This window comes from Fopius arisanus, unplaced genomic scaffold, assembly GCF_000806365.1.
Source record: "Fopius arisanus strain USDA-PBARC FA_bdor unplaced genomic scaffold, ASM80636v1 scaffold00041, whole genome shotgun sequence".
NCBI classification, from domain to species: Eukaryota; Metazoa; Arthropoda; class Insecta; order Hymenoptera; family Braconidae; genus Fopius; species Fopius arisanus.
Window position 1 is genome coordinate 874,582 of NW_011887780.1, and position 13,198 is coordinate 887,779.

General features: G+C 30.3%; 2 protein-coding genes across 4 annotated transcripts in view; one reads left to right on the plus strand and one right to left on the minus strand.

Annotated features, from left to right (window-relative positions):
* Positions 1-141: 141 nt before the first annotated feature.
* On the plus strand, positions 142-6,044 carry PpD3 (protein phosphatase D3). 2 transcript variants are annotated; one of them, XM_011305228.1, is made up of 8 exons: positions 142-192; positions 982-1,466; positions 2,353-2,742; positions 3,237-3,523; positions 3,619-3,724; positions 3,957-4,407; positions 4,760-4,841; positions 4,919-6,044. In XM_011305228.1, exons 2-8 carry the CDS (start codon positions 1,370-1,372, stop codon positions 4,976-4,978), a joined length of 1,473 nt encoding a protein of 490 aa, XP_011303530.1. In that variant the 5' UTR covers positions 142-192; positions 982-1,369; the 3' UTR covers positions 4,979-6,044. The 2 variants fall into 2 exon arrangements, with proteins under 2 accessions (XP_011303530.1, XP_011303529.1); XM_011305227.1 differs by lacking the exon at positions 142-192 and having other exon boundaries at positions 947-1,466.
* A 2,207-nt stretch (positions 6,045-8,251) lies between these two features.
* Positions 8,252-13,198, minus strand: part of Tsp66E (Tetraspanin 66E) — a 52,169-nt gene continuing 47,222 nt past the window's right edge. Inside the window, exon 9 of one of the 2 annotated variants that reach the window (XM_011305231.1) lies at positions 8,252-8,409. In XM_011305231.1, coding sequence (XP_011303533.1) covers positions 8,384-8,409 — 26 coding nt within the window. In that variant the 3' untranslated portion in view covers positions 8,252-8,383. Of the gene's footprint in view, positions 8,410-11,622; positions 12,064-13,198 lie in introns of those variants that run through there. The other variant, XM_011305229.1, reaches the window with a different exon arrangement.

The window sequence follows — 13,198 nt, forward strand, 5'->3', positions numbered from 1 at the left end:
TCTCTCTTTTTCCATTTTTTTTTTCTTTCCATATTAAATTGTCGAGCTGAACTGGCAGATGTCACCACGGATTTCTAGAATCTAAAAATAATAATCTTTAGTTATTCTTTTACATTGTCTTGTATCCTTGGGGAGTAATAAATAAATAAGGAGCTGTTTGGTGGAGTTTTAGTAATTAGAATTGAATTTAAGGTGTTTATAGTTGAATGGTTTATTTACAATACAATTTGATTTTTAAAAAACTAAAAAAATTTGACGGTTTTTTAGAAAAATTATGATTAGGTAAAAGAATTTTCTGGTTGTGATCATAAATATTGAATAGTGAATTTACGAGTTCGATGTTTTGACAATGAAAATTTACAATTGTTTATGTCATTTTTGAGAGATTTTTATTTGTTGTGATTTGTTAGTTATTTAAATGGTTTTTTCGTTGAGTAATTAGGGGTAATCCCTTCGAATTTAGAGGAATATAATTCAGGGGGTCAAGGTTTTTTAATTATCATATTATTTATTAAACAAAATTGACATTTCGAGGATTTTAAAGAGAATTGTCGAAACGGCGGGAAATCTAAATGCGAATTGAATGTTATCAGCGTTTACATTTTAATTAATTGATTTCCGAGTAGTTGATGAATGATTACGATTTTTTTTACCGAATTACATGAAGATGAAAATTGAGTATTAATTAATTAAACGAAAAATTGATAAATTAACGAATTTTTGCGATTTTTCCTCAATTTTCACGAAAATTTTTTCTGCGAAACTTTTCTATGATGACACATTGTTTCATCAATTTTTTATAATTATCGATTATTTGTTGTTATTTCTTCGAACAATTCGCGTTAAAAAGTCCTCAACGTAAATTTTGCATTTACCAAAAATTCAAATATTCCCTCAAAAATAAATAAATAAATAAAAAAAAAATAAATATCTAAAAAGAATGAATTGTTAAATAATAAATTAAATTTCCATTCCTGTAAGGTGACATTAAAAATCGTCATGTGCCGTCTAAAAATGAAATGTTCATCGTAATCATCGATTGTAACCTCGAAGTTGAAAATCGATTAAACTCGGGAATTCAAGTGGATCGACAACTTCAGGCGATTCTGTTGTGTTCTGTCTGTCCATGGGATCCAGAATAATCGACCAGCAGATATAAGATCGAAAAGTTCCCCAAAAGGAACACAAATCATTAATTTAATATTAACAATAGTGAACAATAAATTAACGAGATTAAACACACAACTGTGTTAATCACGTCATCACACAATTCAAGAGATCTTGAGAATTTTCAGTGATATCGACGAGCAACTCGTTGGAATCGTTAGGTTAACCCTTTTTTAATTTTATTTTTTATTATTTTGCTGAAATGAGTGATAATGAAGGCCTTCTTGATGATGAATTGTACCTGGAGAAAGTCTACCTGGCTGAGTCGTACAAGGAGATGGCCAATGATTTTTTTAAGAGTGAGTTTTTTTCAATATTTTCATCTTTTTTTTCTAATTAGTTGGAGAAAATTGATGGGAGACACGAGAATGTGGAGCTGGAGAAAGAAGTGGATGGCGATCACGTGCGTTGAGAACTAACCAAACTTGTCTCATTAAATATTCATAATAATTTTATTTTATTTGGTATTTGTCAAGCAATAAAGTGGAAAAATGGTTATTTTACAGGAAAGCCGAAAGACTGATGGTCACCGGACTTCAGTGAATTATCGAAATCATTGACGAATTTTGTTTACCATCGAGAGAATTTTCAACGTCATAATTTCCAACTTCTGCACATCATTTTTTAACAATTTTTTATCGACTCTTTCCGCCAATCGTTTTACATTCTCAATTAGTAAATCGACTTAGCTCTCTCGATTTTTCCCTCTAACAGAGTAATGTCCTCTCAAATCTCCACTCAATAATCTATAGATTTATGGGTTTGTCGACTCAACTCTTTTCCACTCGATGTATCAAACAAAAACCCACCTAATCCCTTTTATTTTATTGCAAACAAGAAATTAAATAAACTATCAGCTTTAAACCCTTTCTATCAGAGGCGCATCATTCCCTCGAGAATAAACCCCAATGATGAACTCATTATAACAGAAAATTCAACAAAAGCTTTGAAAATTATCAACTAAGAGTTAATTAGTTTTAATAATCTGGGGATAATAAATGATATTTCGCAGAAGCATTTGTACAATAATTCGGATAAATGCATAAATTGACTTTTTGAATTTCTAATCACAATATTCAGACTATCAATTTTATCAGTCTTAGGGAACCGTTAACGATAGTAATGATTTATCGATATAGAATTTGTTAACTAATGAATAATAATGTTTTTCTGTTATTCCCACAGAACAAGATTTCGAAAGAGCCATAGAATTGTATACAAAGGCTATAGAAACAGATCCAAATGTAGCAACTTACCATGCAAATCGAAGTTTTGCATATTTGAAGACAGAATGCTTCGGCTATGCTCTTGAAGATGCATCTAAGGCCATCGAGTTGGATAAAAATTATATAAAAGGGTATTACAGACGTGCTGCTGCTTACATGTCCCTGAGTAAATTCACACGGGCCCTCAAAGACTTTGAGACAGTTGTAAAAGCAAGTCCCTATGACAAGGATGCTAAACTAAAATATACTGAGTGTAACAAAATTGTTAAGAAGCTAGCCTTTGAGAAAGCTATCTCGATTGAGGAGAATCAAAAAAATATTGCTGATAGCATTAATCTGGAAGCAATGAGTAAGTTATCAAATTTGTGATATTAATGTAAATGTTTTTAATTTATGCAACTTTGTTGAATTCATCGAAATACTTGTTCCCAATTTTTTGTTTTGCTTTTTGTTTATACAGTTTAATTCAATTTTGTCTACGGATCATTAAATAATTGGCAGGGACTTTGGGAGAGGTTTTACTAATTTTTTATTGTGTCTAATATTTGTGATGAAATAATTGAGGAGGAGTAAAAAATTGGAGAGACATGTTTTATCGGTTTTTAATAGTATTTCTGATGGAATATTTAAAAATAATTCAATTAGCTTTATTAACAAAATTGTTTAAATCTTATAATTTATTTTTTTAGTGTCTACAAATGATTTCAGTATCAAATATTCTAAACATTTTGTTTTGTGTCTTTTTTCAAGGCAGTTTCAATTGGTAATCAGTAAATAGTTAATGAAAAATGATTCGTGTTTGTGATTAAAACTTCTTAGTAATGAATTTTAAACGGTTTTCAGCGATCGACGATGATTACATTGGTCCCCAGCTGGAGGATGGGAAAGTAACAGTGAAATTTATGCAGGAGCTCCTGAAATGGTACAAAGACGAGAGGAAACTCCCCAGAAAATACGCTTACAAGATTCTCCTCGACGTGAAGACCTGGTTCATGGCCCAGCCGAGTTTGATAGACGTGGCAATCCCGGATGATAGTAAATTCACGATCTGTGGAGATATTCATGGACAGTTCTACGATCTACTCAATATATTCGAACTCAATGGTCTGCCATCGGAGACCAATCCTTATGTATCCTTTTGATATATTTTCTCATTGATATCTATTAATACTTATTACTCCTCGTTACACCATTTACACGATTTTTTCTTAATTAAGAATTCTAGTTATTCAACGGTGACTTCGTTGATCGAGGGTCATTCTCAGTGGAATGCATATTCACACTTTTTGGATTTAAATTATTGTATCCCAATCATTTCTTCATGTCTAGAGGTAAATACTCACTTTTTCTCTCACCTAAATTCTAATTAATCACCAAAAATTATTAATCAGTTGAACTGACAATAACTAATTATTTAATTATGGAAGTATTCCACAGATTGACACAACTTCCTCTGGAATTTAATGTGGAATTTCCCTGGAGTTGAAATTTTTTTCTAATTAGTCACTCATTAATTTATAAAAATTGATAACGATTTCATTGAGATGTAATGAAAAATTGCAGGAAATCACGAATCAGCCATGATGAATCGCATGTACGGGTTTGACGGTGAGGTAAAAGCGAAATACACAACGCAGATGGCCCTCCTCTTCACTGAAGTTTACAATTGGCTTCCCCTAGCTCATCTCCTCAATAATAGAGTAATAGTAATGCATGGTGGTCTCTTCTCGCGGGACAATGTTACTCTCAAGGAGATTCGCGAGATCGTGAGGAACAGGCAGCCTCCAGACGAGGGTGTCATGTGCGAACTCCTGTGGTCTGACCCTCAGCCACAACCTGGACGTGCATCCAGTAAAAGAGGGGTTGGAGTTCAATTCGGACCTGATATTACTCAAAAATTTCTGGAGCTCAATAAACTCGATTACGTCGTCAGGAGTCATGAAGTAAAAAATGATGGGTACGAGATCGGCCATGATGGCAAGTGCATCACTGTTTTTTCAGCTCCAAATTACTGGTGCGTATTAATTATTATAAAAAAATATTCTCTATTATTTAAATAATAGAAACTTGTTAGGTCTTTTTTCTACTCAACCCATCTTGAATAATTAAACGCCAAAACTTGAATTGTATCAATAAAAATGAAATAATTTCAGTTAATTAATATTATTATCAATGATTAACTAATTGATAATTATTTAATAGTCAATGTACTTACTGTTCCACCTGCTTTTTCTTAATTTCAAAAGTTTAAAGTTTAAAAGGTGATGATAATTAATAATCTTTGTCTTTCAGTTGAAACAAAAGGAATTTTTTTGTAGTTTCAGTAGTTTTGGTTAAACATTGTTAATGTATTATTTATATTGCAGCGATACTATGGGTAATCGAGGTGCTTTCATAACTCTAAATGGTAAAGACATGAAACCGAACTTCAGAACTTACGAAGCAGTGGTACGTCGAGAAAAAATAACGCGTTATTCAGAAATAAATTATTAAAATTCTAATCGGAATTCATTGAATTTTTACAGCCCCATCCAGACGTCAAGCCGATGCAGTATGCCACCTCTCTACTGAAATTCATGTGCTAAAACCCGTGAAAAAAGAAACCTTATTATTAATAAGGAACTTATTATTAATAAATTAATAACGATTGATAATGACTAAGAATTTTTTTCGAGTAGAATCAAAGTGTGCATAATATATTTGATACCAACGCAGAGAACGACGATTTGTACTTAAAATTACCGAGGTAGAATCATTAGAGAATCAATTATCAATTGAAAATCTGTGACGTGGTGGAACGTAATCAATCGAATCAGACGTTTTTCCACGGAATTGATAATAAATTACACATTTGGAGGTTTTATTTATTTTTTGGAGTTAAATATTATTGCTTTTGGGTCATAACGAATTCGAGAAATCACTTGACATTTTTCCTTGAAATTCATATTTCTTGAGAATTGATTATTGCAGGTTTTGACTCCTCAACAGTCAATTTTTATAATTAAATATTTTAATGCGGATTTTTTATAGGAAATATTGAGGGATTTGAGGACTTTTCGCTTGTGAAATGTCAAGGAGAGATTTTTCGGTTTGAAATGAATTTCTGGGGATTTTGAAAAAGTGATAAATGTTAAATTTGGTCGACACGAATCGTTTTGTTATGTTCTACTCATCGAATTATTGAATGTATTATAGAGAAAACGGTATGAGTGTATGAGAATAAGTGATGACAGGACGTGGGACTTTTAGCGGTAAAAAGTCGAAAGCTTTTCCCGTGTAGATTGGATCGTGAGCTTATCCATACCGAATACTTTTTTAGCGGTGATTATCAATAAGAAGTTAGAGCTTGTGAAGGAAAATATGGAGAAATACATTTTCTGAAATGATTGGCTTTCCAGTGGGAAAGTTATTTTTTTCTGCATCGATACGAGAGAGGGAAGTGAAACATAAAATTATTGTTACCATTTTTCTGATATTTGAGGCATGAATTCGTAGGAGGGAGTGTAACTCCATCGTTATTCGTCGCGTTATTTGCGACAGACTTCTAGACAAAAATTAAACAAAAAAATCTTCATAATTTATGGATCTATTTCTGATTCGATTTTTTGTTTTTCTGTTTTTTTTTTGTTAATAAATCATGTTTATAATGTACTCTGACTTGACCCATTTTATGTCCATTTCCTATTAACTGAAGATTATTAGTTAATAAATATATTTGGTCCGACTAATATAAATTATTGTTCTTTCGTTGTCCCGAGAATTAATTAATAAAGATGAACTGATTCCTGGGAACAGGCGCAATACCGGTGAAATATTGGATACAGAATTTGTTTAAAGAATCAATTAAAAATCTCTTATAAACTTTTTATAACAATTTTTCAAATTTTTCTCACGCAATTTATTTAATCATTAAATTCATTCGAATCGCAATCACATAAATAAATAAATAAAAATAATCATAGATTAAATGATTATTGAGGCAATCGCTAATTAATTCACTCTAATTGATTAATTAATTAATTAACTCGCCCTAGTGGTTAATTCTCTTAATAAAAAGTTATCCGCGGATTAAAAATTGTTTTTATTTTCCACTTAATCAAGCGAATCAGTTAATTAATTCATTGGAGTGATTTAATTATTGAATATAAAATATAAAAATTAAGAATAATATAAAATTTTTTATTCATTTCTGTGTGTACATTTTTTACAAACAAAAAGGAGGGAAAATTGTTGAACAGCATTACGAAGAGACAGTGAAACATTCATTACTCTTAATTAACAAATCATCAATTATGTAATCACGTATTACATTAATTCTTATCATTTATTATACTGTTATTATAATTTTTTTTTTTATAATTAATAATAGATAAATCTTGTGTCAAATATATACACAAATCTCGAATTATTTTTCATTTCTTCCTTCTTTAGGTCTGAATATCAGTCTCTGCATTCGAGTGAATAATATTTTTCTTTTTCAAAATGCGCAAAACTACCTGACACTTTAATTATAACAATTAACTCATCATTTATGTCAATTCCGTATTCGTGGAATTATTTACTCATTTCATATGAATTTCCACTTTTAATTGTTAATTACAATGAGTCATTATTTTATTTCTACTTTTGCGTTATTTAATCAACTATTTAATTTATATGATAAATATCAAATATTTTCAACGCGTATTTATTTATTCATTAGTGAAGCTGTTATATTCTTGACTTGTCAGAGAAAAATTAACCATATGATGCAACAAAAAAATTAAATGAACAAATTCTGTTGAGAACTGATAAACTAGGATCAGAGCATTTTTTTCAATTCCAGTTTTTTTGGAATATCTCGGAATCAAAGGGAGATAGCGATATTTTCGTCTCTACATTTTTTGTAGAGAAAGATGAGCTCTACAAAAAAGGTGGTGACGATAATATCGATATTTTTCTTCAATACCGAGATATTTGAGAAAAATTACGAACTCATCCTAATGTACGACTTTGTTAACTGAATTATAAAACTTTTATTTACTCCATAATTGTTATTACTTTCATCCTTCATCATGGCAATGAATTTACCATTTGAAAAGTGTAAATAATTTTCGATGACTTTCTGAGCGCCAAAAGTGAATACTATTTAATTCTACAGAGGAATGAAAAATAGAAAAAGACATTCCACTTTTTTTTCTGTACACTTAAAGAGTACGACCACAAAATACTGAGAAAGTGAGAACGAGGGACCAATTAGAGTATTAAATGTTATTACTAAATAAATACAATATTTATAGTGCAGTGCATGCGGAGAAACAAATTAACGAGATGTAGAATCGAGACTCAGAATTTCCATCGATTTGATAATCGAATGGAGGAAAATTGAGATTAAAAGATTTAGTGATTTATTTTTTAAACAACATACATAAACAATTTAAAAAACATCATCCTCTCGTACCTTCCGAGAATTTTCGATTGCTACTTCTCTGTTAAATACGTAATTTCCATTTTCCAAATAAACAATTATTATGATTTTTTTAGTACACCTCCCACCGCTGCACCAATTTCTCAATAGAGTATTATTTATAATATTAATATTACCTGACCTTGACACAACAGAGACTTAACGTTAATTTATCAATTAAATTGTTTCTCATATTTTTATTTTCCCTTAATGAATTTTTTACAGAAAACGCAGATCTGCGAAATCAATCGATTAAATCGATAATCTCGTTGGCGTAAAAAAAAAAAACGAATAGTCAAAATGGTCCAGTATTTTGGCGTCTGTAGGTGATTTATTATCTTGTGTGCGACGTTCCTATCGATTTCGATTGATGATTTATGCGGGGAATTGCACATTTCAGGTTTTTCTTTCGATTAATTTATGATAAAGGTTTATCATTTTTTTATTTTTTCGTTTCAAGCAAGCAAGGCACAGGATCTCTACGGATTTGAACGTGCGAATGCTAGGAGGCACTACTCAACAGATCCATGCTCTTAACGCCTCGTCAGCAACAGCACCAACAAGTTACCACTGCAATGAGAATTTCTAGAGTGCTATTGTCGTTATTGCCAAGTGGAGCAAAATGAAACAATAAATAAAGCATTAACAATGATTTTTCCTCATCAAAATGAAAATATTGGGAATACATCCGAATAAAATAGGATAAAGAGCAAAATGGGACACGCGAGGAAGTGTCTAATTAATTCCCAGTAATTATTTATTTCTCACAAAAAAATGGTGGAGACAGTCTAAAGGTGTCCCAGTGCCTTTTGCGACTTTAATTTTTATTTATTTAAATTATACTGTGGATTTTTCAATTTTTTTTATGCAACGTTCTCAGAAAATTCGATATCTCATTTGAATTGTTTATTATTTTATCAGTTGAGTGGAATAAAATTCTGGAAAAAGTGAAATGTTGAATAATGGATTCTGATGATTGATTTCTCATCGTCTTTTATTGAATCTCTTGATTCATATTCTTTTACACGCATTTTATTTTATCTTGTGTGCCATTTTGCTCGGGTCTCCCTTACGCGATAGAAAAAATGAAAAAAATATACAAAAAAGGCAATTTCAATCATTTTTCCTTCTCCAAAATAAAAGAATAGGCAAGTAATAATATTGTTGATTACTGGAGTACACCAGAATCGCAATTTATTGTTATTTGCAATTTTAACTAGTGAGTGGAAACAATTATGCAGGGAAAGGGTGAAACAGGGCAAGTCTTTGGTGCGTTTACGATGAATATCTCGGGAATTAAGGGACATACCGAAATTTTTGCTAATATCTTTTTTTTATAACTAGTTGAGAACTGTAAAAAAGGTTATTATAGAAATTTTGATAGCTCCAGTTGTTTCGGAGATATTTTAAAAAATTCACTGAAGGTTTACGTTGATATCTTGTATTTTTTAAAATGACGGTTTAATTTTTAATAATTATCTGCGAAATTAAGGGAGATACCGAAATTTTTGTTGATACCTTTTTTTTAGAACTTATTGAGAACTCCAAAAAAGGTCCAACAAAAATTTTGCCATCTCCTCTAGTTTCGGAGATATTTCCAAAATTCAACGAAGATGAAGAGTTACGTGAAAATTTCTTGTTTTTTTGAATAAGAAAAAATGATTAATTGCTCTCATTTTTTTATAAAAAATGAACGAAAAATAGGAATTCCCGAGGATTGAAATTCATTGTTGTTTCATTTTACTCCACAATTTTTCTTCTCCCACTCCTAATTCCCCAAATTCAGTGGTAAAACTTCAAAACGTAAATTCATTTAATTTTCCGTGAAATCAAACTAAACAATTAATAACAACAATTCTCACCAAAAAATTCTTCTTACGATTGATTCCTTTACCAGAGAATAAGAAATGGATAAAAATTAAAGAAAATAATGAAAATTATTGGGTTATTTGTTGTTATATTACAGATTTTCGATCTTGTAATCGCGGAAAAGGAAAATAATAAATCCACTTCATTATTTATATTCTATCAACAAAAAGAAAAATATAACTATAATTAGTGAAATAATTTTCTATTTTCCTTGATTACTCGATCGTTTGAGGCAGATTAAACCCACACCGAGATTAAAACAACCTGAAACAGCAAAAGATGATAAATATCCCAGAATATTCATGATTATTAATTTTAATCAGTGAAAATGTTAAAGAAAAGCAGTTGGATCATGTGAATGATTTTTGTTGGTTTACGAAAAAGTGGAAACCAGTCCCATTTTTTAATAATAATTCTAGGATAGAATAATATTCTTGGAGCACACGTTGCACTCCCACCTTGGCATTATATTTTATTATTCAAATTGAATGAACACAAATCAATTAACAATTTCAAACTTCTGGCGATATCTCGAGAAAAGTGAAAATATGGAGGGCCTCAGAGAAAACGCGGGGAAATTCTCACAAAAAAAAGCAAAAAGATTCTCAAATAAATCATAAAATCGAATTTACAATAAAAAATCACCAATCCGCAATAATAAATTGAAATTTAAACTATTGAACATTCAAATTACTCTCAATAATAACGAAAAAGGTATTTCATTATTAAATAATTTTATTATCATATTTATCAATCTATAATTATTAAACAATGAAAACAAACAATTGCTCTCTAGTTTCGTATGAATTGTTTAGCGATAAAAATTTCAAAAATGAATAATAATTATAATATAACATTTATAATATAATAATATATAATATATAATATAATATTATTATATATATAATATTAGTATAATATAATAATTATAATATAACAAGAATTAATGAATAAACTTGCGTTTATTAAAAGCAATTTATTTATTCAATTCGATTTTAATTGAATGATCGAGATTTAATCGAGAATTCCTCTCCAATTTTTCTCAAATGTTCGAAGCTATTATTGTTTTTGTTTTTGTTATTGTTTTTTATTTAGGAAGAATTTAAACTGAACGTCAAATGCAACAGTTGTGCAATTATTTAATATCAGCATTACCTTCGCTGTTTCTTTGAAAAGTTCTTCTATTTTCAGTAATAGACTAGTGTAATTGAATTAATCATTCAATTTGACAGGGTAATGCATGAATATTAAAATGAAAAGAAATTAGTCGACAGTGAGCCAATGAACCTGAGTTTAATTAGATCATCGGCATCAATTACACTCGAGAATTTCGCCCACTTCTGCATTCAAACTAGGTTTATTCGTAGATCTGTCAGTTTGTCTAATTAGAGTCTAACATCTGGTAATTGTCGGATAATTATTGAGGATTTGAGCTATTTTTGGCATTTCCATCAGTCTGGAGAACGTGAGGTGTTTTTGTTAAATTATTTAAAGAGTGCCGGGTAAAATGGAGATGTTATTATTTAAATTGAAGGAATAACAATTAAAACTGTCGAAAGTCATCCTCGAATCGCAGAAAATTATTTAATCATCATCAGATTCAATGCGTAATTAATCATTCCGCAATAATAATTTTGTAAAATTGTTGAACGATCTTATAAATTTAGGATTTAAAAAATCGTTGGAGCACAGACAATTTGTTTAATTAGAATTCGTTTTTGTTATTGGTCATTCTGTTTGGCATTATCTAATATTTTTATTTACTTTTGGAGAATTTCATTTGACAAATTTTCATTTGAATTAATAATGGAATAATTTTTCATTGCTCTATGAACAATTTAAAGAAATTAACAATTTCCAATAAATCTCATTGACATTCAAAAGACAACAAAATCAGATCTTGATAAAAAAATTTAAAAAACACTATGAATGCGTTAAATTCATTCTAAAAAAGTCCTTCGCTTAAAAAACGTATCAATAATAATATAAACGTGTAATTATTCTCGGACAGTTGGAAAAATGGATTAAAAAAATTATATTTGATAACTGATATTCCCACAAAATTTGATGTCTCGTAGACGGGATGACTCTGGTGTTAACTCGAGACGTCATCCCCAAGTTTTTAAGGTCAATTACTAATTGACATCATCACCTCATTTTTTCTTCCCCAATGCAACGCGTGAGGAAAAATAAAGGTCAGAACGTAACAATTGGCGATAGTAATTAGTTGATGGGACTCTGGAGGTGTTCTTGAGATGATTTTAAAAGGGAATGTTAATTGGGGTGTTATTATACTTCACCGGAAGCACCATCACCCAATTCACCAGGCCTGCCTCGACGAGACGTCTACGCAAGCTGGAAAAATGTTTTTTTTTTTTCTCTTTTGGATTTGATTTTTAATCTTGATGAAACTCTTACTGCTGTGGTTAAACGTAATAAGTCAATGATGAATACCAGATTTCTTTTTGTGGAATTCATTTTCAGGTACATTCTGGTATTTGAGGAAGTTCTAGAACTTCTTCACACAAAATCCACGATTTCTTATTTTCTGGTAAATTTACGATAGATTTAAGTGGAAAAATATACTGTTGTTGTTTTGCTGTTGTTTAATGACTCGTGAGGGATGATGAGCATTTTTCTGCGTTTTTTGTTATTAACTTTTGGAAGAATTATAAAATTGTTGGAAAATCGCAGGAAAATTAGCATCATTGTGAAATTTCGAGAGTTATTAAATAATTATATTTACATACTGAAAATATATAATAGGTATTTTTTTGTGGTAATCCTATCGATTATTTACCAGGAAAGTAAAAATAAATGTGAATTTTGGGTTGAAGAGTTTTGAACATCTTTAATTTGAAATTTAGTTGATTCCTCATCTCTCGGAACCAGAATGGAACGTTTGGTCAATGTATTTATGCTTTAATTATGAAATTATCTCCAGAGTTAATGATTCCAGGGAAAATTGTCGCACGCAGCGGGGAATCTCGTGGAATGAGGTAAATTGGGATAAGTTCAGCGCTTCGCGGATTACGCGCAATTGGAGGAAGATAGCGATATTTTGAGTTGTAAATTTTTTGTAGAGAAAAGCGAGTGCTACAAAAAAGGTAACTATGTAAATATGAATATTTTGCTTCGATTCCGAGATATTGGGGGAAAACTCATCTTCAGAGACTAGGATAAGTTGAAAACTACGATAATTGAAAAATTGGAAATTTTCGAAAAATATTAGGGGAACATGCAAACGAAGGAGGTATTCACTGAGATTTGAAAATTCGAAATTTTTGAAAAAGTATCAGGAGAGCATGAGGATCAAGGAGGTATTCACTGAAATAGAAAAATTCAAAATTTTTGAAAAAGTATCAGGAGAGCATGACGATCGAGGAGGTATTCTGTGAAATAGAAAAATTCGAAATTTTTGAAAAAGTATCAGGAGAGCATGACGATCGAGGAGGTATTCTGTGAAATAGAAAAATTCGAAATTTTTGAA

What these genes read in the sequence shown, in the direction of transcription:
- PpD3 (XM_011305228.1), top strand. Translation starts at nt 1,370, where the DNA reads ATGAGTGATAATGAAGGCCTTCTTGATGATGAATTGTACCTGGAGAAA. An exon ending in GGCCAATGATTTTTTTAAGA is followed by an intron (nt 1,467 to 2,352) that starts GTGAGTTTTTTT and finishes TTATTCCCACAG; the next exon opens with AACAAGATTTCGAAAGAGCC. An exon ending in TCATTTCTTCATGTCTAGAG is followed by an intron (nt 3,725 to 3,956) that starts GTAAATACTCAC and finishes GAAAAATTGCAG; the next exon opens with GAAATCACGAATCAGCCATG.